This window comes from Heloderma suspectum, chromosome 3 (genome assembly GCF_057233095.1).
Source record: "Heloderma suspectum isolate Gila_16-S chromosome 3, 16-S_ref, whole genome shotgun sequence".
NCBI lineage: Eukaryota > Metazoa > Chordata > Lepidosauria > Squamata > Helodermatidae > Heloderma > Heloderma suspectum.
Window position 1 is genome coordinate 32,181,883 of NC_139460.1, and position 27,013 is coordinate 32,208,895.

A 27,013-nucleotide genomic window follows, 5' to 3' on the forward strand; every position below is an offset into this window, starting at 1 on the left:
GTCCAGCTTTATTTATTCCCCATTACAGGTTGAGTGGTGAGCTGAGAGATTAGCATACAAGCCCACAATGTAATCTACTGTTAGTGGGGGTTGTGCTGAGAGAGAGAGTGGATTACAACAGCCCTGCAATATAGTCCATTGTTAGTATTGCAGGCCAAAGATGGGCCTGAGACTGGATTGCCTTCCCAGCCAGAACTCCCCTGCACAAAGTACTCCTTGGGTTACAGTAAAGGTCTCTCTACTTAAATTGACCCCACAGGCCTCCTCCCAAGCCAGATCCAGTGTTCAGTTGCACACAGAAGTCTTGTGTGCAACAGAGCACTGGATCTGGCTTGGGAGGAGCATAATTAGAAAAGGATTTGAGAATATAACTGTCAATATCTTACTGCTTTTATATAAATCTATGGTGCAACCACTTGGAATATTGTGTATGGTTCTGGTCATCACACCTAAAAAAAGATATGGTAATGCTGGAAAAGGTGCAGAGAAGGGCAGCTAAAATGGTCAAGGGGCTGGAGCATCTCTCCTATGAGAGGTTACAACATCTGGGATTATTTAACTTGGAAAAAAGGAGGGTAAGGGGAGAGGTCTACAAAATTATGCATAGTGTGGAGAATGTGGATAGGGAGACATTTTTCTCCCTCTCTCAAAATACTAGAATCTGGGGTCATCCTATGAAGCTGACTGGTGGGAGACTCAGGACAGATAAAAGGAAGTACTTCTTCGCACAGAGAAAACTCCCTGGAAAAGACCCTGATGCTGGGAAAGACTGAAGGCAAAAGGAGAAGGGGACGGCAGAGGATGAGATGGCTAGATAGCATCACCGATGTAATGAATATGGACTTGAGCACGCTCCGGGAGAGAGTGCAGGACAGGAAGGCCTGGCATGCTATGGTCCATGGGGTCACGAAGAGTCGGACACGACTGAACAACAACTTCTTCGCACAGCCCATAGTTAAACTATGGAACTTGCGACCACAGGATGTAGTGATGGGCACCAATTTGGATGGCTTTAAAGGCGGGTTAGACAAATTCCTGGAGGAAAAAGCCATCAAGACTAGTAGCCATTGATACCACGTGCTTCCTCTAGAACTAGTGGCAGTAAGCCTTTGTACACCAGTTGCTGGGGAACATGGGCGCGAGGGTCCCGCTTGTGGGTTTCCTGTGGGCAGCTAGCTGGCCACTGTGTGAACAGAACGCTGGGCTGGATGGACCCTTGGTCTCATCCAGCGGGGCTCTTCCTATGTTCTTACGTTATATTAACTGGAAATGCAAAGCATGTGATTCTCGATCTAAACACACCTGAGCTCCCACTCCGCCCCCCGACCTCTCTCGCCCTTTCCACCGGTGCTCTCTGACTGGCTGCTTCCCGAGCGCCATCCTACTGGCCGTTTCCTCCGAGAACGGCCCTGATTGGCGGCCGCTGGGCGTGCGTCCTGGGCTTTCCGGGGAGCTGGTTGGCGGAGGAGGCCTGCGCCCCTCGCCTCGCTGCCATTGGGGCGCTCCTCCAGCGAGACCCGCGTGGTGGTGGTGCGGGGGCGGTGCGGGGGCGGGGCGGGGGCGACTGTCGCAGCCGCTTTTTACTGTTGTCGTTTGAAAATTCGGGCCTAACATGGCGGCGGCCGCCGCGAGCGGGCCTGAGGAGGAGGTGGTGACAGCCGCCGCGAAAGCGAAGGCCGGTGAGGCGGGAGAAGGAGGAGGTGGCGCGACGGCGCCGGGGGCGGCAGCCACAGCGGGAGGCGGCGGCGAGAGTGAGGAAGACGAGGACGACGTCTATGAGGTGGAGAAAATCCTGGACGTGAAAACGGACGAAGACGTGAGTCCGGAGGGGGGCGGGCCTCGCTGGGGCAGAGCAGACCGCACCTCGCGGGGCGCTTTTTCCCTCCCTGGGGGATTAGGGGGTAGCCCGCGCTCCTTCCCTCAGGATGGATGAGGGATAATGGCCTGTAGCCGGGGCGAGGCGAGGCGAGGCGGGGGGAAATGAGCGGGGACGGTGATGAGGAGAAACCAGGGAAGCTCCCATTGCTGTTGCATCGTGATCTTGTCGTGTGAGGAGGAAGGCGGGCGCTCCTCCTGCAGGCGCTCCAGACATCTGAGGAACTTACTTTACAAAGCAGGATGTTTTTTAAAAAGAAAAAAGAAAAAAAAAGGTCTACTTATCAGGACCACAAAACCTCCTGTAGAACGTCAGCAGATTATATAAATTATTAGATAGATAGATAGATCTCAGTTCTAAGAGTAGTCCTCTCATTCCCAAAGTCCGTGCCTTGAGAAATGAATGACGTAAGGTGCAAACCTATGCATGTTTAGACAGAAAAAGCAATCCTACAACTCTCAGCATGCCCCAGCCAGGCATTTATGCTGGGAGTTGTAGGACCTTTTTTCTGCTAAACATGCATAGGACTGCGCATTTAAATAACAAAAGTAGCCCCCATTGGGGCTCATTCAGTTACTCTCCAGAGAGGGCAGATTTACCCATTCTTGGCCATTGCATCTCTGTAAGAGGCTAGTGTCCATCCCTTTCAGAAGATCAGTAATGCCAAAACTCGTTGGTGGGCTGGTTTGAGAATGGCTAATTCTTTTTCTTACACATTCTAAAAGTACATACTTTTGAGTGTAAGTGTGATGTGTGCCATCAATTTTAATTCAGAGAAACAGTCTGTCCTGGAAACACCAAAGCATACTGTTGCTTATGGAGGCACATGCCATAGATAGGGAATATCAACAACACAAACTTCAGTTAGTTTAGAGAACAATCCTATGGTCCCTAGACAGAGTCTGGGGGCCATGGGATAGTTTGGATTCCTGGATCCAAGGTTTGAGACAGCGCTCCAAGCTCAGCCCCAGGAGTCTGAGCTCCCCTGCCTTTCACAGCAGGCGTGGAGAGAACCCTGCCAGCTGTCTCTCTGAGGTTGCAAAAGTGACCTGGGGCGGGGAGGTAAAGGGGCATTCCCATGGGCAAGGAGGGGAGGAGACTGGGGAGACCTCCCGAGCGTCCTTCCCTCCTGGGTCCGCCACCTAGACCGGGGAAAATGCTGTTCCTCCGCTGCTCCTCCTGCTCTGCATTGGATGGCCGTAAACCTCTGAGTCAGAGGCTTACAGCTGTCCCCATAGGACTGCACCTTTAATAAAGTCCTAAGTAGGAATAGTTCTTTGAAGGGGCTAGGGATTTCTTAACAGAATACTTGGCAACCTTGCTAAATTACAATTCCCTGGCTTCTTTGAGGGAAGCCAAGACAACTAAACTGATACTAAAAACTATTTTTTGTATTCACTCGTCAGAGAAATTACTGTTAATGGGCAGTATAAAAACGCAGTCGCTATTTAATAACTTTTATTTATTTATTTATTTATTTTAGATTTATAAAGTAGAATAAAACTGCTGTCGTTGTCATCCCCCCCCCCTCCCCCCGAAGACGTATCACTCAGGTGTAAAAGTCAGCAGTTGAAAATAGTGGCTAGGTATTCTCCTGTTCTCTTAAGACTTGCTACCTGCATGCAGATATACTTTGTGTTTTGCTGTGGCTGCTCAGTGTAGCTAGCAGGAATGCCTTCCACTCCTCTGTAACTACTATCAGCCATTTCTCTCCAGTGCCAGGGCTGTGCATAGCTGTAGAGGAATACCTGTGTTCACTGATGCCTTCCCACTAGTTTATTATTAATCATTCCAAAAAGAGCCATCCTACTCAATGAAAAATTCTGTTTATTGTACACTTACATAACTGTTTTTGTTTTGTCAGGGCAAAATAGTATACAAAGTACGGTGGAAAGGATATTCACCAGATGATGATACGTGGGAACCAGAGGAACATTTAGAAGATTGTAGAGAAGTGCTGCTTGAGTTTCGAAAGAAAATAGTGGATACTAAGCCTAAACCTGTTAAAAAAGATGTACAGGTATGTTTGATTTCAGTCCTTGTGTTCCCCTCAAGAATGTATTTAAAGCCTATTTTCTATTGACAAGGGCATTAGCTCTTTAGAGAACAATGCTATGCTCTCCAGGGACCATAGGATTTATTGGAGTCCCCCTCTTGAAGGTGCAGACTACTTCAGGAAGCTGTTGACTATTTCTACTTCGGGAGCGGGACTACATGATCTGATCTCTCCCCTTGCAGCCAGCACAGAAAGAGCCATGCTGGCTGCATTTTGAAGCTGCTAAAATGGCCTTGGAGGACCTCATAGTGGTTGGAAAGGGGGAATTCCAATGGGCAGGGAGGGAAGAAGAGAGTCTAGGATTTGAGAAATCCTATAGCCTCTCCAGCCCTGGTGCTTCCTCCACTAGATGGGCCTAGAGGCCTGTCTAGGAGAAAAAGGAAAAAAATGGGGGACAAAGAAGGAAAAATTGCCTATGTTGCTCGTCCCACCCTGCCAACAGTAGCCCAACAGGGCATTGTATACTCTGAAACTTCTTAACCTTACCTGCTACCACATTTTGGTGGCCTGTGCTGTGGAAGTTCTTTATAGTTGGATTACTACTGACTTCAGGTTTAATCAGACTGCCTAACTGAACATGATTATTTGTTATACTGAAAAATGTAGTTAGCAACTTTACAGATAATCTGCTACCTATTTCTGTTCTGCTGTAGTCATCGAGACTACAGTCTGGGTGGGCGAGCTATGTGAGTTATGTTCCTAGATTAGTCTTTAAAAATATCAATACTTAGCAGTTTCTGATGTGTTTTAGAAGGCCCCTTCTAAAGGTAGTAAGATATTGAGTTTGTATAGTGTATGCTGTTTTCAGAGACCTTTCCTCCGGACTCAAGTGTCTTTTAACTAAAAATAAATTTTTAGCCAGACTACCGTAAATTGTTAGAAATTAGTCTACAGAAAATTCTACTAGCCTCTATTGGGGTAGAGTGGGGATCTTCAAATTCTGTGACTTTGCTAAGAAGGCAATTAGTTGGTCATCTTTTGTAACCTGCAGATTTTCAACAGTGGTCCTAAGTAATTTTAATGAGGTTGGATAGGAGATGTTCCTGAGGTGTGGTGTCTATAATAACTTTAAGACTGCAGTCCTAAACATACACTAGAGAATAAATCTATTGAAATCAATAGAATGTTTAAGCTGGAGGGGACTAAGCATTCTGACAGTGTTAAACCAATTTGGCATTAGCTGCACTAGCTGACTATTTGCTTCTGGACCCAATTCATAGTGTGCCAGTATTGAGATTTAACGCTCTAATGGTTTGGAACCAAGTTACTTAAAGAACACCCTAACAACCAAACATTAAGATAAGCTATGGAGGCCCTGGTAGTGTGCTCACCACCCGGGGTAGGGGAGCCAGTTAGGCTGGTGGGCACAAGAGAGAGAACCTTTAAGGTGGTGGCCCATACTTATAGAACATTTTCACCATTTATTTCTACTTATTTATTTATTGCATTTATATCCCACCTTTTCCCCCCCCAAGTAACCCAAAGCGGTGTACATAATCCTCCACTCCATTTTATCCTCACAACAACAACCCTGTGAGGTAGGTTGGGCTGAGAGTCTGTGTCTGGCCCAAAGTCACCCAGTGAGCTTCATGGCCAAGTGAGTGGGGACTAGAACCCAGATCTCCTGACTCCCAGCCCAACACTCGAAACACCACACCACACCACACCGTTGGGAGATATGATTAGCTCCTCCCCTATTTTCCTTTAGGTAGGCCCTAAAACATTTTTATTTCAGACTGCCTTTAATTAATTTCTCATCCTGAATTGAGAAAATATTATTTTTGGAACGTGGCTATAAAGTCCTTAATAATAAATGAAGAATGTTTGCTCAAAATCACACTTTAGGAGTTTAAAAAAATGGCTTGATGGTTTTAGTAGTTTGATGGTGGCCAACCAAAGAACCATGCAACTAGTTCTCCACAGTTCAGAGTGGGTGGGGTTTGGGGTTGTGTTTCTTGAACAGCGAGCCCCCCATGCCACGTGGTAGGCCTCTTTTGAAATGGTGGTTACTTTCAAAAGTTTGTTTGCATGGTTGAGGAGCAAAGAGTAAAAAATCATGTGGGAAAGGCCAAGCTCTTTGGCCTTTGGATCCTGGTATTTATTTTCCTTCGTTGTTCAAAATTTTTAATCTGGTAATTTAAAGGGCCAAGCTTGGAAACAACATCTTCATCAGGCTGAAAATGTTGACGCTTCAGTAGTCTTCGGTTAATCCAGGTTTGTGTATTTAGTTTAAGTACCAGATTTCTTAAGCAAATCTTTTTTCCCTCCTTCTCTAGAAGCTGCCTTTAAATGATGATCTTTTTGAAGCCGATTCTGAAGCAGATAGTGACTGGCAAAGTGATACAAAAGGAGACTTATCTCCAAAGAAGAAAAAGAAAAAATCTAAAGAGAAGGAGGACAAAAGCCAAGATGAGATGCAAAAGAAAAAGTCTAAATCAGCAAAAGGTAAAGAGAGACCTGGATTAGAATGTGAAAACTCCTCTGATAGTTTGGCTTCAGATTCAAAACCAAAGAAAAGGACTTCAGAGTCAAAGGACGACACGAAAGATTCCAAAAAACAGAGGAAGGAAGATATCAAAGACACCAGTAAAAAGAAAGGAGAAATCAAAGATGGAAAGAAAAAGTTAAAAGAGGAGTCTAAAGAAACTAAGCATCTGCAAAGGGGGAAAAATAGTGCTCATCAGTTAGATGCTGAATCCACCACGTTCGATGATTCTTTTTTTCAAACTGTTGATAATGAAAGTGTGGACTTGGACTCGGATAGCAGTGAGGAGAAGCATAAGACATCTCCTGGAAAAGACCAATTGGAAGAGAGAAATGTCCCCTGGATTGCAGTTCAGCATCCAGACAGTTCATCAAGCACAGATGACAGTTCGGAAGTGAAGGTTAAGAGGAAAAAGAAGAAACACAAAAAGGCTGAAGGACTTGAAGAAAGTAGAAAAGTGGACAAGTATTTGGAAAAGAAAAGCACACACAAAAAGCAGAAGGCTCCAGAGAAAGCAAAGGCTCCTGCTGAGCTAGACAATAAGAGACCAACTACACCTGCTCCAGTGCAGAAAGGTTTGAAACTGTCCACTGATGAGCGAGGACGCAAGTCTATTGATTCAGCGGGGGAGGTAAGCAATAATACAAAACTGAAAAACAAAGAAGCTAAATCGAGCCAATCCTATGCCAAGGATGTACCTCAGAAGTCAACAGTCACTGAAAGCAAAGAGAAGAATATAAATTGGAGAGCTGATGAAGAGAAAATGAAAGACAGGCCTTCTCAGCATTGTGTAGGGGAGAGTCTATTTGAAAAATTTATCCTGGATTCTGAATGCAATAAAGGAGGGAGCACGGTGAGCAAAAAAAATCTCTCTAAAAGTGATGTTGAGGACATCCCAAAGGAAAGAGGCACATTATCTAAGGTAATCTAAATTGGGTGATGCAGAATTACAGTTTGTATACCTTACCTACCTTACCTTGTCTGCTTTGCTGTTTCCTACTCTTTTTTTTTTTTTTGAGTGGGGGTGGAAAGGCACTTCAATTCATGTTCAGTTCACCTGCTGTTCCCTAGGCGCTTCAGTTCATATCCAGTTCACCTGCTTTCCTCCACCTAGTGGTTTTAGTGCCAAACTTATTGCATGAATGCAATAATGTGCATGTTCTATGTAAATTGCAGTAAGGGCAGCGGGGGGGGAGTATGAGGAGCCTCAAGTCCATGGAGGATGCAGAGGGGAAGTTCTTTCTCTTCCTTGGTCTTGACAAAATCACCTCTCTGAAGCTGCTATTTGCATTTTCAAATGGTCTAGAGGCTGCTTGTGCTTCCCCATGGCTGCTGTTTACATAACAAAAGTGTGAACAGTAATTGCAATAACATCCTTAATATCGTGTCTAATTTGCCTCTTAGTTATTTGTCCACATTCTTTGGATGGAACTATGCGTAGGCAGCCAACATGAGACTGAGAACTATAGCTGCTACTTCTGTATAGCAATTTGCAGCAGAGTGATGTGCAGGAAGGGGGTTGTTTAACTAAGAGAGCTTCAGCTATTAGGCAGTACTGAAATGTAATAAACTCTTCTTCCTGCTTCTTTCTTGCAAACTGTTTTCTTCTCTTCCCCTGCCCCCAGTTATTTAGCATTTAGGAGTCTTTACATGAATCTTTCAGCAGCTTACGTGACGTCCTGGGTCAGCACAGGCTGGCTATGAGTTATGCTGCATGTTTGGTGTTTCTTAGACTATCTGCAAATTAGCACTGAAGCTTTCCTGGCTTTTTACTAATGGAAGCAGCACAACAGGTACATAGTTAAAAGGTTAGCTTCTGTTGCTATAAGTGTTTCAGAACACTGCTTTTATATTTAGCTTTCATTTCTAGGAAAAAGAAGCCAAAAAAAGTGAAGCAAAAGAGAAACTCCAGAAAAAGTTTGACTCTGAAAAGGAAGAAAAGGGCAGAAAAGAACAGAGAGGATTCAAAAGTAAGTATGAAAATCTTAAGATCACTGCACAAATTATAAAATCACTTTAGATAGTGAACTAATCTACTCACAGATCCTATTGTACAGTATTCAGTTCACATTGTTTAAGGTATGATTTATATTGCAGCGATGTTTATCTCGGCCATATTGTGCCCTAAATTATTTAATTCTAATGGGTTGGGTCCAGATCTAGTCATGTGCAAAGAGAAGAATATAAATTGGAGAGCTGATGAAGAGAAAATGAAAGACAGGCCTTCTCAGCATTGTGTAGGGGAGAGTCTATTTGAAAAATTTATCCTGGATTCTGGTGGAAGTGGACTTCTCCAACCTCTCTTTCCCATGGTAGCCCTTCAGGGACCCTGAAAGTATTTCACAAAGGGTTGGGGAATCCTAAATGGGGTAAGTTGTGGTGCAGGAGGCTATGGGGGAATCCCTGAAAATCAGGTGGAGCTCTGGTTAACAAGCATCTCTCTGTAAAGGGTGCATTGTCTGGCAAATGCTCTGTGTGTGGCAAAAATCCTTTGTCATAAGAACATAAGAAGAGCCATGCTGGATCAGGCCAAGGGTCCATCTAATCTAGCATTCTGTTCATACACTGGCCAACCAGTGTCGACCAGGAACCCACAAGCGCAACAGTACCCTCCCACCCATGTTTCCAGCAACTGGTGTATATAGGCTCACTGCCTAGTGGCCATTGATCATCTTTTCAGTGGATTAGGGCTTCCGTGGAGATGAGCAGGAGGCAAATACATATAATTAATCCCTGGTGAAATTAGTAAGGGCCACAGATGTGAATGTAAAGAGAGGGCCTGAAGGACATAGTCTACAAGGAAGTAAAAGAAGACATTACTAAGGGCTTGATGTTGCTTAAGACCAAAATAAAATAGCAGTGATAGGACAGATTGTTGAATTCTGTGATCTCATTGACTCATTCATATATTCAGTTGAGCTTCTTATATTGGTTTGCTGACAGTATATTTAGATGACCTTGGTATTGCAGAATAGCTTAGGGAGTGGCTTGTATCTTTATATTCTGGCTTTGTTGAAACTAGCTTTGTTGAAACTAGTTTTCTGCTAGCTGCTCCTTTTGTACTATCAAACACAATTAGCTCCAGCTGAGTTGATGTACGGCAAGTTGACATGTAGGCCTTAAGGGAGGACTCTTTGGTCAACTGCCTCCAGTCTGCCTGTTCCATCAATGAAGCCTTGGCCTGAATTGGTTGAGGTCTTGCTTCTACCCAAAGATCAAAAGACTGGCCATCCTCCTTTACTGAAGGGGTTGAGTTAGATTGTAGTGAGCCATTGCTGTTTGGTTACCACCCTTCGTTGTGGCTGCAGCCTTGTGAGCAAATGTATTGAATTGTATGGTATCTTGTGGGCAAATGTAGTGTGGCCTTGGGGGTTACTGCATTATACTTGTAATCAGTAACATTGAGCTGTATCTTTTCCCTTTTGTGGTCTGGATTTCTGTTCCTTGGTACACAGTCTGTATAATCATGGTGAACACTTAGGCTGACCATTGTCATTGCTTATGCCCTGGCTTCTGTGTAGCACTGGTGTGGTGGGGGTAGCTGGAGGTACTGCAGTATGGAGTTGTGGGGGAAGTCCACTTCCATCAGTCATGTTGCACTGTGGGATGCAACCAAATACCTTTCTAGTACAGAAAATAAGTATAATTTTGGCACATTCCTATCTTAAATGCTAAATTAACGAATATTAGTTTTATTGTCGTACAATATTTCCTCACTTTCTTCATTTGGTAATATTGGTTACTAACCTCATAGGGATCTTCCAATATCATAATGCCTTTATAAAAATCTATGGTTTTAAAAGGGAATTAGGCAAAATCATGGAGGATAAGGCTATCAGTAGCCTCTAGTCATAATGCCTATGTATTACCACCAGTATCAGAGGCAGTATGGCTTTGTACACCAATTGCTGGGGAACATGTGCAGAAGCATGCTGCCATGCTCAAGTTCTGCTTGTGAACAATTCTCAGGCATATCTGGTTGGCCACTGTGGGAACAGAAGGCTAGGTTTGATAGTCCTTTGGTCTGATCCAGCAAGGTTATTCTTAAGGGTGATAGATACATTTTTAATTTCTTCCAGTTTCTCCTAAGGAACTCCTGAAGGCCTTTCAAAAACTAAAAATTCAACTGCTTCTGCTGTTCTTAAATTGATTAAGAACTACTGTTCTTAAAGATAAAACAGTGGCAAAATGTCTTGACTCTGGACAACTGCTTTTGTAAGTGCTAGTTTTCTGAAATGTAACTAGAAAGTGACCTGCACTTGCTGAAGTAGATTGTATAGTAGTTATTTTTTCATAGTAATCATTACATCCGGTGATGTTATGCAACCCACAATAATTGTGTTAACTCTGATCTAGGTTTGAAAGAGTTCAAGAGCGCATTTGATGTGTTTAGCATTTCTTCAGAAGAAAAAAATGAATACTTGGATAGTCGCAAAAGAGAGGAGCTGGGGCATGACTACAGATCTACAGATGAATTCAAATCAAAAGACAGACAGTTATATGGCAGGAGCACAAGAGATGAGACAGATACTTGGGCTTATATTGCAGCAGAAGGTGACCGTGATGTAACTGAGGACAGTTCTGGTATGTTGAAAGTGTAATATTGGGACAAAAGACTACTTGAGTTTAGTCTCTTTGTTAACAGCAGGTACTAAGTATGGCTTCTGGGTTAAAGGACTTGAGGCAGACACTTGAAAAATCCCCACATACATGGGCCTGGGATGCTCAGTACTACGTACTCTATTTTGTTATTCCATCTCATTTTATCTTCCCGCACACACCATTTTGCACATATAGCCTATTCTTCCCCAAAACCAGGCAAATGGTATCTGTTGGCTTCTGTGCATCCTATTCATGTACACCCATTACTGAGGCTACTTAGTCTGAGACCTGTTTTGAATCCTGAATAGGCTGGGCTCCTGAAATCTACAACTTGAGCCAGCCAGTTTAGTATTTTAGGTAATCCAGTGGCTTCTGTAAGGTTACCTGATAACACTGAAAGTGGCTATGGGCAAATTTGCAATTATGAGTTGATGCTTGTAGTCTCATTAGGACATAGATCACTGAGGCCAAGCTACCTTTGTCCAGATAGGGTCACAGTTGGCTCACCAGCCTAAGCCGGTAGAACATGCTTTGTGCCGTGGAGGCAGCCTGTGTATCCAGTCATTAAAAAGATATATCTGTGAGCACTCACAGACTGCGAACTTGTTCCTTCAGTAGAGTACAACCTCATCTAGCACACGATGAACAGCACCAGAATAAACCTCAGTAGATGAAGGGGGTTGGACTTGATGGTCTTGTAGGCCCCTTCCAACCCTACTACTATTCTATGAACCATCCACCAACAGGACCTCTGTCTTATTTGGATTGAGCTTCAATTTATTGAGCCCCTTTCAGGTTATTGCTCCACCAGCACTGTGAATTATTTTTTCTACTTGAGTTGGATTAAGAGGTAGGTGGGAGGGAAGGGAATACAATGTCTACAGAGATAATTATTTAGTGATGGCAAAATTGTCTCCCCCCCCAATTCAAACTTGGTAGATGCAAAGCAACAAACTGTGAGTTTGGGCATGGACATGCAATTAGAGTGGCTGACGTTGGAGGACTTTCAGAAGCATCTTGATGGAGAAGATGAGAATCACTTGGCAGCTGAAGCAATATCATCTAGTGAGTAACAGCTACAGAGATGGAGAATCTTCATACCTCCACTTTTGAAATCGCTTTACTCCTGTTGAACTTATTCTCTTCTAGCTCAGCTGCGGGATGCTGTCAAAAATGGGCATTATGAAATGGTAAAGATGGCACTTAATTCGAATGAAGAATATAATCTTGACCAGGAGGTATGTTTTTGTGGAATATGTAGCTTAATATTCTTCGTATAGAATACAGCAGGCTTGTACTCATCTACATGTTTAGGCAAGTAAACAGTGATGGAATATACAGATACTTATAGTTCTGTTGAAGGCAATCTACTTACATGTGGTATAAGGTCAAGATTAGGATTGCAATCTTTATAGAACAATCTTGTGCATCACAGAAGTAAGTCCCACGGTGTTTAAGGTGGTTTAGTCCCTAGTAAGTGAGTTGTAGAATTGTACCCTAAGTCAGTTGATTGATTTAAAAGCTTTTGTTCAAATAAAAGTGCCTCAATCAGCTAACACATCTTTTTTTTTATGTTTTAATATAAGTGTTCAAAAGATAGTAAATGTGTACGTCACATTCTTTCAAAGTTATTGTTTTATTCATATGCAGATTTAGCCAGTTAACAGCGCAGCCTTATACATGTCTACTCAGAAGTAAGCCCTTTTTAGTTCAATAGGACTTATTCCCAAGTAAGTGTGTTTAGATTTCAGCCTAAAACTTATATGATCAACTAAGATTAATTTAATTGGGTGACAGCCCTTAACAAGTTTATTTTCTCAATTCAGATGTATTGAAGGTGGCATTAATACCCTCAAACCATTATCACAATTGCTAATGTGAGTTGGAATAATGGCTTGGCCTTTGGGGGCATGTTCACATTTGATGTGCCCCTTTGATATGCTTGAACCACATTCTGTTTGTACAGTAGCTAAAATGTGAGAATCCCTATAAAATGATGTTTACAGAAGCAGAGATACAGTGATAGTTCGTAGCTTTCCATTCAAAATTGATCAACTAGAATTGTTCCCAACTGTGAGGAATATTTCCAGAGTTGTTAGCCACCTTCTGGATAAAGTGGACCTATAACATGACAGCACTAGGCTCCAGCTAGGTTTTCACTGCCATCAGAGGGCCATCTTATGTCAGCTGCCCTGTGGGAAAGATTTCAGGAGAGAGGAAGCTGGCAGTGCGAACAGGCATCTGTTCTAGCTGGAGCCATTTTGTTTCATGTTTGTATGTATGGCTTTTAATTGTATTTTATAGTTGTCAGATCATGTTTGAAAACACCTGTCAAAAAGCAGGATAGAAGCTTACTGAATAAATAAAATATATACTTTGAAAACAATGTGAGATTAGAATTCCACTCTGCATTCTAAATAGCCTTTTGAAGAATAAAATCGCCCCTTTTACCATGCTTTTAACCACAATGACTCGCCTAAACAAACATAGGGAACATCTGACCATGTTGCTTTGTGAATGACTATTTGATACTGAGCTGTACGCCATCTATTCTTCATTCATCGGAGTTGTAGTTTAGGAAAAAGGTTGTCATTGAAAACCAAACATTAATAAACTGCTATTGCAGGATTCTAGTGGAATGACTCTTGTGATGCTCGCTGCTGCAGGAGGTCATGATGACATCCTTCGACTTCTCATCAGAAAAGGAGCTAAAGTTAATTGCAGACAAAAAAATGGAACAACTGCATTAATACATGCAGCTGAGAAGGTTGGTTTCTTTTCTGCCTGCCTCTTTTATTTTTATTTTTTGGAAGATCTTTCCTCTATAAACTCTTCTTGATTGTTGCACCCAGAACAAGGAATTAAGTTTGTGTAGCTGAGAATTTTTTTAAAAAAATTCTAGTGCCTTGTTTTGAGCATTCCGGGCATATGTGCCATATGAATCTGCTACAAGTTGCTGATTTGGCTTCTCTGTATCTAAGAAATCAGTGGATGCTTGTAGAAGTATGCTTCATTACTTTTGACTGCCCTTGTGGTACTCTATAGTGTTAAATGTGAAAAATGATCAGCTAGACTTTTCATCTTGGAGTCATTAGTGCCTTTGGACTGCTACTGTTGGAACAAATTTGCTTTGGCCTGTACCATACCTGACACACAGTAAATCTCATTTCTGAAAACTTTCAATATATATTTTATAGGGCTACATTAAATTAGTTTTCATGGCTCTTCACTTCAACATGCTGCTGAGCTTTCTGTGTTCTGTTTAGGTTCAGAATATTCATGTTGTAACAACTATTTTGTTTCTTATAGAATAATCTAACTACTGTAGCCATCCTTTTGGAAGCTGGCGCATGTGTGAATTTGCAGCAAAATAGCGGTGAAACAGCTTTAATGAAGGTATGTATTGATGAAGTGATGAAGTGACCAATCTGGCATGCATAACTGAGATCTGGGTAGGTGAGCAGGAAGGCATTAGTTGCTCCCAGCTGTGCCTATTGGGGTACTTGGTTCAGCATTAAAGAAGACTTGAGGGCTGGGGGGGCGGGGGAGAGGGCTGCTGTGGTCTACAGGAATTCTGGCTTGAGTGCAAATGAAAAACTCATGGATTCAGTCGAACACTAGTGTGTGCCTGTGGTTGGGTATTTTCAGGGACAGTGATGGCAGTAAAGAAACAATATCTGCCTCTGTTGAATCCTCTATGTGCCGCCCAGTGGAGCTTTTCTGGATTGTCCAGGGCTTTTTACATGTTGGCCCTAAGGATTCATCAGAGACTCACTGTCATTCACTTGCAAGGCACTTCCAAGATAAAATCTCTTGTATCCTCTGGGACTTAAACTCCAGTGTTACAGCAGGTGAATCAGGTGAGGTATCCAGAGCACATCCTTATCCAATTTTCTTGGACGAGTTTCAGTTGGTACAGGTGAAGGACATTGACAAAGTCCTTGGACAGATTCGTGAAACCACTTCTGTATTGGATCCTTGCCTTTCTCAGCTTATAAAAACTGGCAGGAACAGCCCATTCCTTGTAAGATAGTATGGTCCCAGGCCACCTGAAAAGGGGTAGTGATGAGAGCTGGAAGAACTCAATAATTTTAGGCAGGTGGCAACTGTTCCTTTCATGGGCAAGGTCCTTGAGCAGATGGTTCAGCTCCAGATGCTCTTGGATGACACTGATAATCTGGATTCATTTCGGTCAGGATTCAGGCTGGGTTTTGTCACAGAAACAGCCTTGGCCACCATGTATGATGACTCATGCCAGGAGACAGAGAGGGGGAGTGTGACCCTGTTGATTCCCCTTGCTTTCCCAGCAGCTTTTGATACCATCAACAATGGTATCCTTCTGCGGAAAATGTCTGAGACTGGATTGAGAGGTATTGTATTGCAATGGTTTCGCTCCTACTTGGATGGTCAGCTGCCAGTGGTAGTACTTGTGGGATATTGTTCAGCCCCATGGATTCTCCAGTATGGGGTTCCACAGGAGTCGTTCTCATCTGCCATGCTATTTAACATCTACATGAAATTGTTAAGTGGGGTTGTCATCAGTATACTGATGGCGCGCAGCTCTCTTTCTTTTCATCTTTATCAGATGCGACTATGGATATGCTAGATCAGTGTCTGGCATCAACAATGGACTGAATAAAGGCTAATTAACTGAAGTTCAGTCCAAACAAGACTGAAATGCTTTTAGTGGGTGGTTCTTCTGACCAGATGTAGGGTGTTCAATCTGTTCTGGATGGGGTTACACTTCCCCCAAAGGAGTAGGCTCATACCTTGGGGGTTATATGCCTTGACAGCATATGATAGAGTTTTTAACAAGTCATGGGATTTCTTATTGTTGAATGTTAAAATGTGTGTGTGTGTTTATATGTTGTATGAAAATGGTCTTTATATTATGTTACAATATTGTAATATTTGTAACACTCCCCCCCCCCCCCCGAGAGCTTTGACAATTAAGTGGTACAGAAATGGAATGAATGAATATGCTGTTAGCATGACTTATGATTGAATAAGCCTGAACTGTGATAAAACTGGGTATGCTTTAAATGAACTAATCTTTAAATGTTGGAAGTCCTCACATGTGACATTAATCCATGTCACATTATTGAATGATGCAGTTTCATATTATAGCTGTATGTTATGCATGAACCTGAGGTTAATGTTGGATGTTCAGTCTCCATGTCTTCCCAAAGGATACTTGTCAAGGAAAAAATTAATATAGAATCTAGTATGGTTTCAGTACTGGCTTTTCTTTGTTAGAACGTAGGAGTGTGGATTCCTCTCCCACCACGTCCTAGCCCCAGCAAATCTTCAGTCCTAACTCATTCCCTAATCCCTCTCACCCTTCCTCTAGGATCGAGTTCAGGCTGAGATGGGGCTGTTGCTGCTCCTCAGATTGTATTGTCTCCTCATGCAGGGTGGCTAGAAATGTCACAAGAGTACCCTTTTGCTTTCTTAAAGAGTTTCTGTTGTAAAATCTACATGTCCAATAAATACGTATATGTCTTACATATTACCTGTTGCTTTCTCAATTTCCACTTGTAGGCTTGTAAGAGAGGAAATTATGATATTGTCCGTCTTATGATTGAAAGTGGAGCAGACTGCAACATTTCATCAAAGCACCAGGGCAATGCCCTTCATTTTGCCAAACAGTGTAATAACTTACTAGTGTATGAACTCCTCAGGAGTCACTTGGCTACGTAAGTACTAGCTTGGAAAATGGTTCAATTCCTCTAGTGAATCAAGAACTGTAGTTAAGTTGTGACTTGTATTTTAAGAAGGGAGGAGGGGAAGATACTGTATTTGCTGAACTCCTTTTAGCATAGAGATGCTTTTGTGGGTGACCCTCGCATGCCCAGTGTGTTAGTGGAATTTGTTAAGGAATAAACATTATACTCAAGCTTAGGGACGGGCTAAATGGACTGATCGTCAGACTTCATGTGAGGCATCTTCATACAGTCATAAACCAAACTGAGATTTTCTCCCACTTTAGCTAAAGTAAAGATAGAAAGCATCCAGGCTAAGGTACAGGTGCTGGTCATTGTCAGTCATTATAAGGGGAGGGATTGCCTCATTGAATAATAGTTTGGAAGATACTACCTTTACTAATAATAGAAGATTTCTTCTTTGAGGGATTCTTAGGTCTTCATTCTTCATGTTTGAAAGATTTTTTTAAAAAATTGGTTCTAGCACATGCATGCATTGCCATTGTGTTTCTTCAAAAACATCAGGACTGATTGGGCAATATTGTCAACTTATCATTAGAACTCTTTTCTTTATCTATGAGCTGTTTTTAATAGTTTTTTCATTAGAATATAAATATTTTAAGTGATTTAAGATAAAATGGTTAGATTATAAATATTTTTATAGATTATTATATGTTTCTAGCTCTTACTGTTTTGGAAATAGTTATAAGTAGGGTTATGATGTTTTCTAGTAGGCTACATTTTAGTATTCAGTGCTGGTTTGTCATAAATGATGTTTATGAAAAATCCTGATCGTAAAAATCCTTCCACTACTTCTATATGGGGCTTAGATTTTGGGCAGTGTAATATAACTGATGGAGTTAGATCCAGACTTATGATTGGTGGGAATCTGCTAATGCCAGAGTGGGGGGAGAGGTTTTTACCAACCCCTTCCTCCCTTCCTGCAGCCCCTTGTACCCCCTGAAAATCTGGTCCAGTGGCCTGGGGATTTTCACAGACAGCATGAGGGGACTGCAGGGGGATGGGGGATTTTGCAGAAACTATCCCTTCCTCCCTCCACTTCTTCCAGGAGGGAGCTGCCACTAGATCTTGGTCTATTCAGTGAAGGGAAGGAGCCCTTCTGTTTACAAAATGAAGAGACTGGATCCAACCTTTTGAGAACAGAATTGTGACAACTTGGCTAGATTTGAGAAGAAGTGGAGGTTTTCTGTTTATAGTAGAATAAAATATTGACATTTGTATAAGAATTGATTGGCCAAAATTAAAATAGGTAAGTTTCCATTGTTTTTCTTGTTTAGGCTTTCACGAGTGGCAGAAGAGACAATAAGGGAATACTTTGAAACCCGTCTAAGTTTGATGGAACCTGTATTTGATATTGCATGTCATCGACTTTGTGAAGGACCAGATTATTCTTCAGAGTTCACCTACAAGCCCCCACAGAATGTGCCTGAAGGTTGTATTTAGACACATTCTTTCATCAAACACTGAACTGAAAATCCAAATGTTAAAAATATCTGTGTGTGTGTGTGTTTGTACATCCACCCTCTGGGCAGCTTGATTGAATATCCAACAATAACACATTTGAAACTCTTTAAAATAATCCACTAGTAGTAATAACTATACTAAACAGCAGCCAAGCAAACAAAAACCAATAAAGGAGGAATTGAAATCAAGTCACACATCTCAGAAGTTCTTTTGTCCTTGAGCGAGAGTAATATATGCTTAATAGTGACACTTCTGCTTTATAATCTCCTGATGGTTGGTTGGTCTGTTGGTTTTACCTGATCTGGTGCTTACAGTAGTGGGAAAATCAGGTTGTGAGAAAGGGAAGCTTATCCAAACATTACGAAAAGATTTTTGGGATCAAAATCTGAGGGAGCAAGAATTGGATTGACTAGAATTTAAATTAGGCGGTTTTATTTTGTGTGTCCCTTGCTTTAGTAGTCCCCCGTCTTTCAGAATCACCATAGGATTGTGATTTAGTCCCCACATCTAGGCTTTTAACACTTTAGTAGGGTTAAGGCAAATTTTAAGGGAGTGGTAATTCTTCAGATTTGTTACATTCTCTAAATGTTTGATTATTTTTCCATAGGATCTGGAATTCTTTTATTCATTTTTCACACGAACTTCTTTGGGAAAGAAGTTGTTGCTCGGCTCTGTGGACCATGTAGTGTGCAAGCTGTGGTTTTGAATGACAAGTTCCAACTGCCTGTGTTTTTGGTAAATCCTTCATGTTCTTGGCTTGTATAATTCTTCAAAAATGCAAAATATTTATTTTCAAAGGATTTGTTCAAAATATTTTTAAAAAATAGAATTCAGTTTTAAACTGAATCTTGATGCACTGTGTGATAGCGGTACTGAATATCTGAAAAACTTGAAAAATCTGTGAGCAGAAAACTCAGCCCTATGTTCCTTGATCAGTGTCAGCGAGACTGACAATTTCTCACACCATTTGCTGGGCCTGGTCCATAAGGAATCTCAACCATTCAATTTTTCATTAGTCTGTTATACCTTTACATTCTTTGTGGCAGTGAATGTAATTGTTTCCAATTACCAAATAGAATGTGTCAGGACACTTTATATTTAGTTTTATTAAATTTAGTATTACTTCCCAGCTTTGTAGCACGTTTAGCTCTGCAGAAATGCTTCAGGATACTTTCAGACTGGAGGGTGGGAGATATTGATGAATGTTTTAAAAGAAAAGTGCAGTAATCGGTCATGGTTCAGGGCTGCTTCACCATTTTGCTTCAGTCGTCTACACCATTTGGCTGCCCTTGCTTACCAACATCAAAATTGTAGTTGCCAGCTGCCTCGATGCCCAGTAAGTCATGGCACCAATGCATGAAAGGGGAGGGGAGGGGAGAATGCTGGCTTGGGTGCTGCTGCATCAAGGTGCCCGGACACCTTCACAGCAATGTCCAAGCAAGCGCAGCCTTTGCCTAATAGAGGAACAGCTGCTATACTTTCCTTTCCCAGTAGCCTTGGAGCAGTCTGAAACCTTTTTGTACATGGCAGAAACTAATGTATTTGCGATTAGGTATGAAAAAAAAAATCAAGGGCACAGGTATAGGATGGGGAAACGTGGCTTAGTAGCAGTAATGTGAAAAGGACCTAGGTGTCTTAGTGGATCACAAGCTGAATATGAAGCCAGCAGTATGATGTGGCTGCTAAAAACGCTAATGCAATCTTAAGCTGCTTTAACAGAACCATAGCATCCAGTCATAGGAAGCAATAATTACATTCCGTTCTGCATTATTCAGGCCATACTTGGAATACCACGTCCAGTTTTGTGCACGATACTTTAAAGGAGCTCATTGACAAGCTGGAGCATGTCTACCTAAGAGCGATTGGCTGTGTGTGTCTGGAAACGAAGTCCTATGGGAAATGGTTGAAAGAGCTGAGTATGTTTAGCCTGGAGAAGATTAAGGGGAAATATGATAGTGGTCTTCAAATATCTGAAAGGGTGGCATGCGGAAGATAGAGCAGACTTGTTCTATGTTGCTCTTGAGGCCAGGACTAGAACCAATGGGTGGAAATTGCAGGGAAGCCGATTTTGGCTTAGCATTAGGAGAAATTTCCTAACAGTGAGGAGCTATTTAAGCAGAGGCTGGATGGCCATCTTTCAGGGATGCTGTAGCTCACGGGTGGGCATCCTGAGGCCCTCCAGATGCTTTGGCCTTTTAACTTGTCAGCCCTAGCCAGCTTCGCCAATAGTGAGGGATGACGGGAGTTGTAGGCCAAAATATCTGAAGGGCCACAAGTTGGTCACCCTTGCTGTGGCTGCATCTTGCACTGCAGAACCTGCATTGAGCATGGGAGTGGACTAGTTGATTTCCAAGGTCCCTTCCAACGTTATGAGTCTCTTTTAATTAAGTCTGCCTAACATCTCCTTCACTACATCTTAAGACTGTTACAAAATGTAGACTTTGGACTTCAACATCATGCCTGGCTTTTTACCCCCACCCCTTTTGCTGAAAAGTTGTTCTGCAGAACGGGAAAGCTCATGCATCACTTTGTAACAGTTTGGTTGGTCGTGATTACCATACTACAGGGGTACGAAACTTGGTGCTCTCCAGATGTTTGGACAACTCCCAGAATCCCTGGCCATGTTAGCTGGGCCTTATGGGAGCTGTAATCCAAAATAACTAGAGCACATCAGGTTTCCTCTTATGTTTTCGAAAGGACAAATATGGCTGCCTGTGATTCTTGTGAGGGAAAGTTGTTTAACTTTAGTGCCAATTAAATGTTTCCTTAATCCTAGTTTATCAAATGGCAGGAAATATACCCTCTAGTATATATATTTCTTTATATTTCCTGTTAGGCACACTCTTGGACCAGCTTTTAGTTGACTGCATTGCTGTGGCATTCTGCAAGAATACCCACTTTTGAAGTTTAAAAAAATCTCACTAAGAAGTTCATGTCGTAGCAGTTGGCACAATTTTATGTAATTTTCTGTAGTTAAGATCTCCAATGTGGGGTGGGCAGGAGACACCTTTAGAGGGTCTGTAAGTGTTCTGTTGCTGGAAGTTAAGCAGCAGCTCTTTTCCTAGAAATGTGCTCCCTGCAAGCAGCACTCGGAGAGAGTTGTTGCTCACTTCCTGCCCTTCAGCTCCATGCCTAGAGTAGCCAGGCACCCATTACCTCCTTCTCATCCTCTCCCCTCCCTCCCAGCCCCGCAGAGCCTGCCATCCTGCCTGGACAGAGCAGCTTGCCCAGCGGATTCTCCAGGTGAGTGGCTAGGCTAGCACCTGCTCTGGCATCAGTGCCAATCCTATCCAGCCTCATTTCCTCCCTGCCTTTGGGCTCCTTTCATGTTGGTAGAGCCTCAGACAGCCTACTAGTCTCTGCCTATCTCAGAGCCTTGCAAGAGGAAACATTTGACTCTCTCTACCCATGTTAACTTGGATTCCAGGGATCAGAACAAGTAAGACTCAAGAGCCCTGCTAGACCACACTAGTTGTCTATCCAGGCCAGCATTTTAAAAGCAATGTGTGTGTTTTAATTTGGGGGTTGCTGTCAGTTTTGTTTCTTGTTGTATTTTTATGTTGATTTTATGTTGGCTTTATGTTCTATTTTTATCTAAATTTTATTATTTATTATATGTTGCCCAAAGATGGGGTGGCATACAATTGTCGTAAATAAAATTTTTAAATCCCATTTCCCAGTGGTCAGCCAGATGCCCACATGAAGGCAATAGCCCTCTCCCATAGTGCCTTCCTTGCAAGTGGCACTCAGTGGCATCCTGCCTTTGAACAGGGAGATTCCATACAGCCATGATAGATCTATCCATATACTTGTTTAAAGCCTATGTTTGTAAGAACATGGATAGAGTCCTGCCAGAAAGTGGCTTTGATGGGACTTGGAACTCACCACCTTTGAGTATTTCTCAGGGGTGGCCAGCCCTGCCACCTGCCTCTCGAAGACAAATGCACTCTCCATTTTGCCAGAACACATGGCCTAGCCTTAGATCAGTGCTAAGCTGTGTGGGTGAACAAATGGAGGTGGAGCCATGTAGGAGTGGTGTTGAGGGAGAGCAGGGAGGTCTCATGCTAAAAACATCAATATGCCTTCACCCTGATGAATGTTCTCATGTGCAGCAGTAGTACACAAAGGTGTCTGCACTGTCATTGGTTAAACAAATGATTGGCACAGAGACAGACAGAAACACCAAAAAAGTTAGGTGGGTGAGAAGTTACTTTAGTTCCCTTGCAACTTGTCTGGCTGACCAGAAGCATGATGAGCTTACATGTGGGGCACACAACCAATTGTTCTTTTCTCTTTTTTATTTTAGGACAGTCACTTTATTTACTCCTTCAGTCCTATTCAAGGCCTTAACAAACTCTTCATACGGTTGGTAGAAGCTCCAACTGCCAAGGTGAGAAATGCAAATACAGGTTTATGTATTGTTGAAGCATACATCTGCTTCAAAACTCCACCTTTCAGGAACCTAGTTAAATACTCTACTAGATTCCTATGAAACTAGTCAATGTCTGCTGTATTCTATGCTTCTATTTATAAAATCATTTTCATACAGCTTTTTGACCCCAACACCCCTCCCCCTTTGCAGTATTGCGATAACACAATACACATGATGCTACTTTGTGAAATTATTTTCATCAAGTTTTCCTTCGTGCATTACAAATGTTTGATATACCTGTAAAATGTGTTGGTTGTGTACAGAAAAGATGTAATGTATGAGTAGACACATGCCTTACATCCTGAGGAACCATTGTTTGATCACCACTGAAGAGAGGTCAGCTGGGCTTACAGAGAGTATGCATGCACTTATTTAGGGATCCAGTATATTGTCATCTGTCATGCCTTTAATGCATTTTGTTGAAAGGATAGTCAATGGCACTTTCTCTCTTACAGGTAAAGCTGCTGATAGGTGCATATAGAGTGCAGTTGCAGTGACCTCATGAACCCAACATTAGTGATGCTATTATTTTATTGGAATACTTTCCCTCTTTTTGAGTCTGATCAAGCAGTTTGGAACTCCTGGTGCATTCAGTAATCTGTTAATGCTTCAACTGGTTTCTTCTACTTAGACTCCTTTTACATTGTCATGTGAATCTTCATGCTAGCTAGCAGATGGGCAGCTTAAGAAATTGGACAAGATGGTTTTTATTTTGTACTGATATAGCTGTATTTGTGCCAATGGTTGTAATTCCATTTCTAAGTTGTGAAGTCCAGACTGCGTATCTCAGCATTTCCACAATGTGGAATGGTGCAAACACCTCCTTAAGATAAACTACAATTTTTAAAAAGAAGACCTTGATGGTTTGTTTGTAAAGGTTAAGTGTTGTCCTGATTACAATGTTTATATTTAAGTTCTCTTTTTAGCAAGCAGAACTACATTTGCTATTGCCATTGCACAGGAAGACAGGCAGCATTTCTGCTTAATAAAGGAATGATGTAACTAAGAATTTGTGGATAAATTTAATATGAGGGGCTTATGGATGGTTGGTTAGAAAGTATGAACAAAAATTTGGTTGGGCATTATTGTAAAAGCTAGTATTCCTGATTCATAAAGATTTAACAGGTATAGGGGAAAATAGTTTTACAGATACTGTCAGGTTATTTTTTTAAAGCAGACAACATTTATAGAGTTATTCTAATCTCCTATGTTCATGTAATGCTCCCAAAGGATTCATCTGTTGCCCTAATTAAATGACCCATTTTATTGGCTGACAACAGTCCTGCTGTAGTTCTGTGCTAATAAAAATGTAAAACAAAAATTTCTTTGTGTATCACTAAACACTGTTAGATGAACTTTATTAGCTTGTGTAAGAATCAAAATGGCTGGTAGTGGTTCTACATTTAATTTTAGCAAAATCATTTTATGTGTAGTGCAGTTATTTAATGAGGTAGCAGGTATTTTAAACAAATACATAGAAGACCTGAAAGGCAACTGCGGTCTTGTTCTGTTAAGGTCAAGATTTGATGTGTCAGCTCTTTATAATAGAACAAAAACATTGTTTCCCCCCCACAAAGGTTCCTTCTGTTTAAAAAGATGAAAATCTTCTCTAATATCTTTGGCCAAAGGAACCACTACAGGAGATAACTTTTATCATACTTAATAAAGTTAAATATTTTTGAAGCCATGGCTTGACAAACATCTCTGACTAGGCATTCATATTAAGGGCTGATGAGGCTACAGCCACTACTGTGTTTTTTTCAGGACAGGAGAGTGAGTGATGAATGGAATTGCACATTTTGGGATGTCATCCCAGGATGGGCACTCTCATAGCACTGATTGAATTAATGGTATGGACTACATATATTTTATAATTGCATATAATTATAGCCAAGGATTATTCCATGTTTTAGAGGGTTTTCTGTAGCAATTTGGGGTATGCTTCCTCCAGACCACAATTGCACTGGTTTTGATAACTTAAGACAACCTGCTCTGTAGCTATCCTATGGGAATTAGTAATATCAAAACTTTCACCTTGGGTGGAAGATATGATTTATGGTAAAGACTAGTAGTACCTCCCCTTCACTAACCACAGTGGTTTAAAATAAACTTTGAATAACTAGAAGTCCACAAATTCCCTAGGGCAGGAGTGGACAACTTGCAGGCGGGTCAGAGGACAACAGCCCACCCACCCCAAATTTGCTGCGGTGGCAAAAATCACAGTTGTTTTGCAAAGAAACGGCATATGGGGCCACGTTTTTAAGGAGAATCACAGTCCTGTGAAATTCATTGTGGTAGGGGAACACAGCAGGGGCTGCATGTTGCCCACTCCTGCCCTAGGGAGACTAGTAGGCAGGGTTTATGCTTTGGACAGGCATTTGTAAAAATGGGGTGGGAAATATACGGTAGATATGGGACTAAACTCTACCCCTCTGAGTTTGCTGGTACATGCAGAGAATGTGGTAATGAGAAAGAAGCCGAAGTGATTATCCTTTGCATTATCCTGCCAAGTAGAGTTGAAGAGTTCTTCAAGAGAACAATAGCCAAGCAGGACATGCTCACACAATTAGCAATTGTGTGAATGGCTTTTTTAAAAGTAAATGCTTGCAGGCCCTGTGGCTGTAGGTGTGTGTGCATGTACACACGCACACACAAGACTCTGATTTAAATCGAAGTCTGGATGGTACAGAATCATCTCAGGTTTATGAAGTCAGGATAGCTTAAAGTAGTACCTTCAACTATTTTAGTAAGCCCTGGTGGGGCAACTGTTGACAAATACTATACCTGGTGCTGTCCAGCTGTGTTGAACTACAACTCCCAGCATCAGCCAGCCAGAGGGTAAAAAAATATAGACTTAACACTAGCTTTTATGCTGTGTTCACTAATGGCCGGCACAAAAATGAGCCAGTATAACTGCCTTGCTACTTCCTCAATCTTTGCTAAAAGACTTTGAGCTGTTCTGCTTAATTCCCAACAGTACTAGAAGGAATTTCTCTTTTTAATGCAGTCACAACATACTGTCACATGTTCTTTTTCCGAGACAAAAGCTTCAATGGTTAATTACCATCATGAAGAGCAATAATACAACTTAAGACAGTACCAATTAAGTAGTTACATTTATGGGTATAATAAAAATTATTTATTAATGCATACTGTGCAAATATACATAACACCTTATTCATAGTAAAAATATACAGGTCCCTACCTCCAAACAGCATGGAATCTAAAATAGACAATGGGAAAACAGAGAGAAGAGCGTGGGCAAATGTAGTTGTATGTATTTATAGCTTGGTTACAGTTGGGAATGAGAATTGAGAGAATGAACTACTCTTGGTTTGGTCATTAGATTATTCTGCATAGCTGCTGTCTTAATTTAGTTTTGACAAGCACTTGATGTTTACCACAGGTTACTAGATCTCTTCCTCACTTCTGTGGAGAGCACAATATGGTATCTAATCAAGGTGATTGCTGCTGTAGCTTCCATGAACAGGTCTTCAGGGCAAAAGTTGAATGAGACTTTACAGATTTATTCCAACCTTTAAAAGCAAACAACCCAAATTATTATTCCAACCTTTAAAAACAACCCAAATATTCTAAGTATAGTAGTCTCCAGCAAGCCTATATCTTTGCCACATGTGATTCTGACAAAAGGTTATGCAGACAATGGTTAGAGATGCTTTATTGACTGCAGCACATACACCTTTCTCTTGTCCCACATTCATCTCTAGACAAACAAGCATTCCAGCTTTTCCAAAGAATACAGAAGCCTTCAGAATTTGTTCCCTTGTCCAGATTGTACAGGTGTTTCAATGCACAGACACCAAATTTGAAGTAGAATAAGAAAATTGTAGTTTCTGAGCTGGGCTGCAGGGAAAATCTAATCTCGTGGCCACATTTCTTCACAAATCCTTCCATCATTACCTCTACTAATGAGCTTGGGTGGCTGAGTGCCTATCAGCTAGGAAGTGCACTCCCCAAATTAAGGGAGCAGTTCAACATTCTCAGGTGATTCCCTAGGTATGCAGAAGTACAGAAGCTTTTGAATTAAAAACATTTAAAACAACCAAAGGGCTCAACATTTGGACTTGGGAGCTTTCACCCTTAAGACTGCCAAGAGCATAGGTATATAGGATAATGCAACTCAGTGTCTAGTGAGGGGAATGTTCTGAGTTCGCAGAAAAGGACAAATAAAGACAGGAACTCTTTTATTTGCTGCTACCTTTTGTTAGGTGGAGAGGAAGGAGAAACGCACTGCTGCCCAATCACAACTGCAAAATCATGGATTTCTTTACTATTTTCTATGGGCAGCTCTCACTTCTGCCCTGGGGGTGAAAAAACGCTCTAAAGCAAAGGGTGGGCAACTTCCAGAGGTGGG

The 27,013-nt window shown here is 41.8% G+C and overlaps 1 protein-coding gene across 5 annotated transcripts; it reads left to right on the plus strand.

The window, feature by feature from the left end:
- Positions 1-1,545: 1,545 nt before the first annotated feature.
- MPHOSPH8 (M-phase phosphoprotein 8) lies at positions 1,546-23,959 on the plus strand. 5 transcript variants are annotated; one of them, XR_014788992.1, is made up of 16 exons: positions 1,546-1,816; positions 3,741-3,896; positions 6,209-7,339; positions 8,288-8,387; positions 10,774-11,001; positions 11,959-12,084; positions 12,169-12,257; positions 13,646-13,786; positions 14,329-14,415; positions 16,561-16,715; positions 18,020-18,174; positions 18,814-18,941; positions 19,982-20,122; positions 21,393-21,449; positions 22,513-22,596; positions 23,094-23,959. XR_014788992.1 is itself a non-coding variant. In XM_084842796.1 (15 exons), exons 1-15 carry the CDS (start codon positions 1,613-1,615, stop codon positions 23,133-23,135), a joined length of 2,883 nt encoding a protein of 960 aa, XP_084698922.1. In that variant the 5' UTR covers positions 1,546-1,612; the 3' UTR covers positions 23,136-23,959. The 5 variants fall into 5 exon arrangements, 4 of the variants coding, with proteins under 4 accessions (XP_084698922.1, XP_084698923.1, XP_084698919.1 ...); XM_084842796.1 differs by lacking the exon at positions 19,982-20,122; XM_084842797.1 differs by lacking the exons at positions 19,982-20,122; positions 21,393-21,449.
- The last annotated feature ends 3,054 nt before the right edge of the window (positions 23,960-27,013 follow it).

Coding starts and splice junctions, on each gene's coding strand:
- MPHOSPH8 (XM_084842793.1), top strand. CDS start 1,613: ATGGCGGCGGCCGCCGCGAGCGGGCCTGAGGAGGAGGTGGTGACAGCC. Junction 11,002..11,958: donor TGTAACTGAGGACAGTTCTG/GTATGTTGAAAG, acceptor CAAACTTGGTAG/ATGCAAAGCAACAAACTGTG. Junction 18,175..18,813: donor CCCACAGAATGTGCCTGAAG/GTTGTATTTAGA, acceptor ATTTTTCCATAG/GATCTGGAATTCTTTTATTC.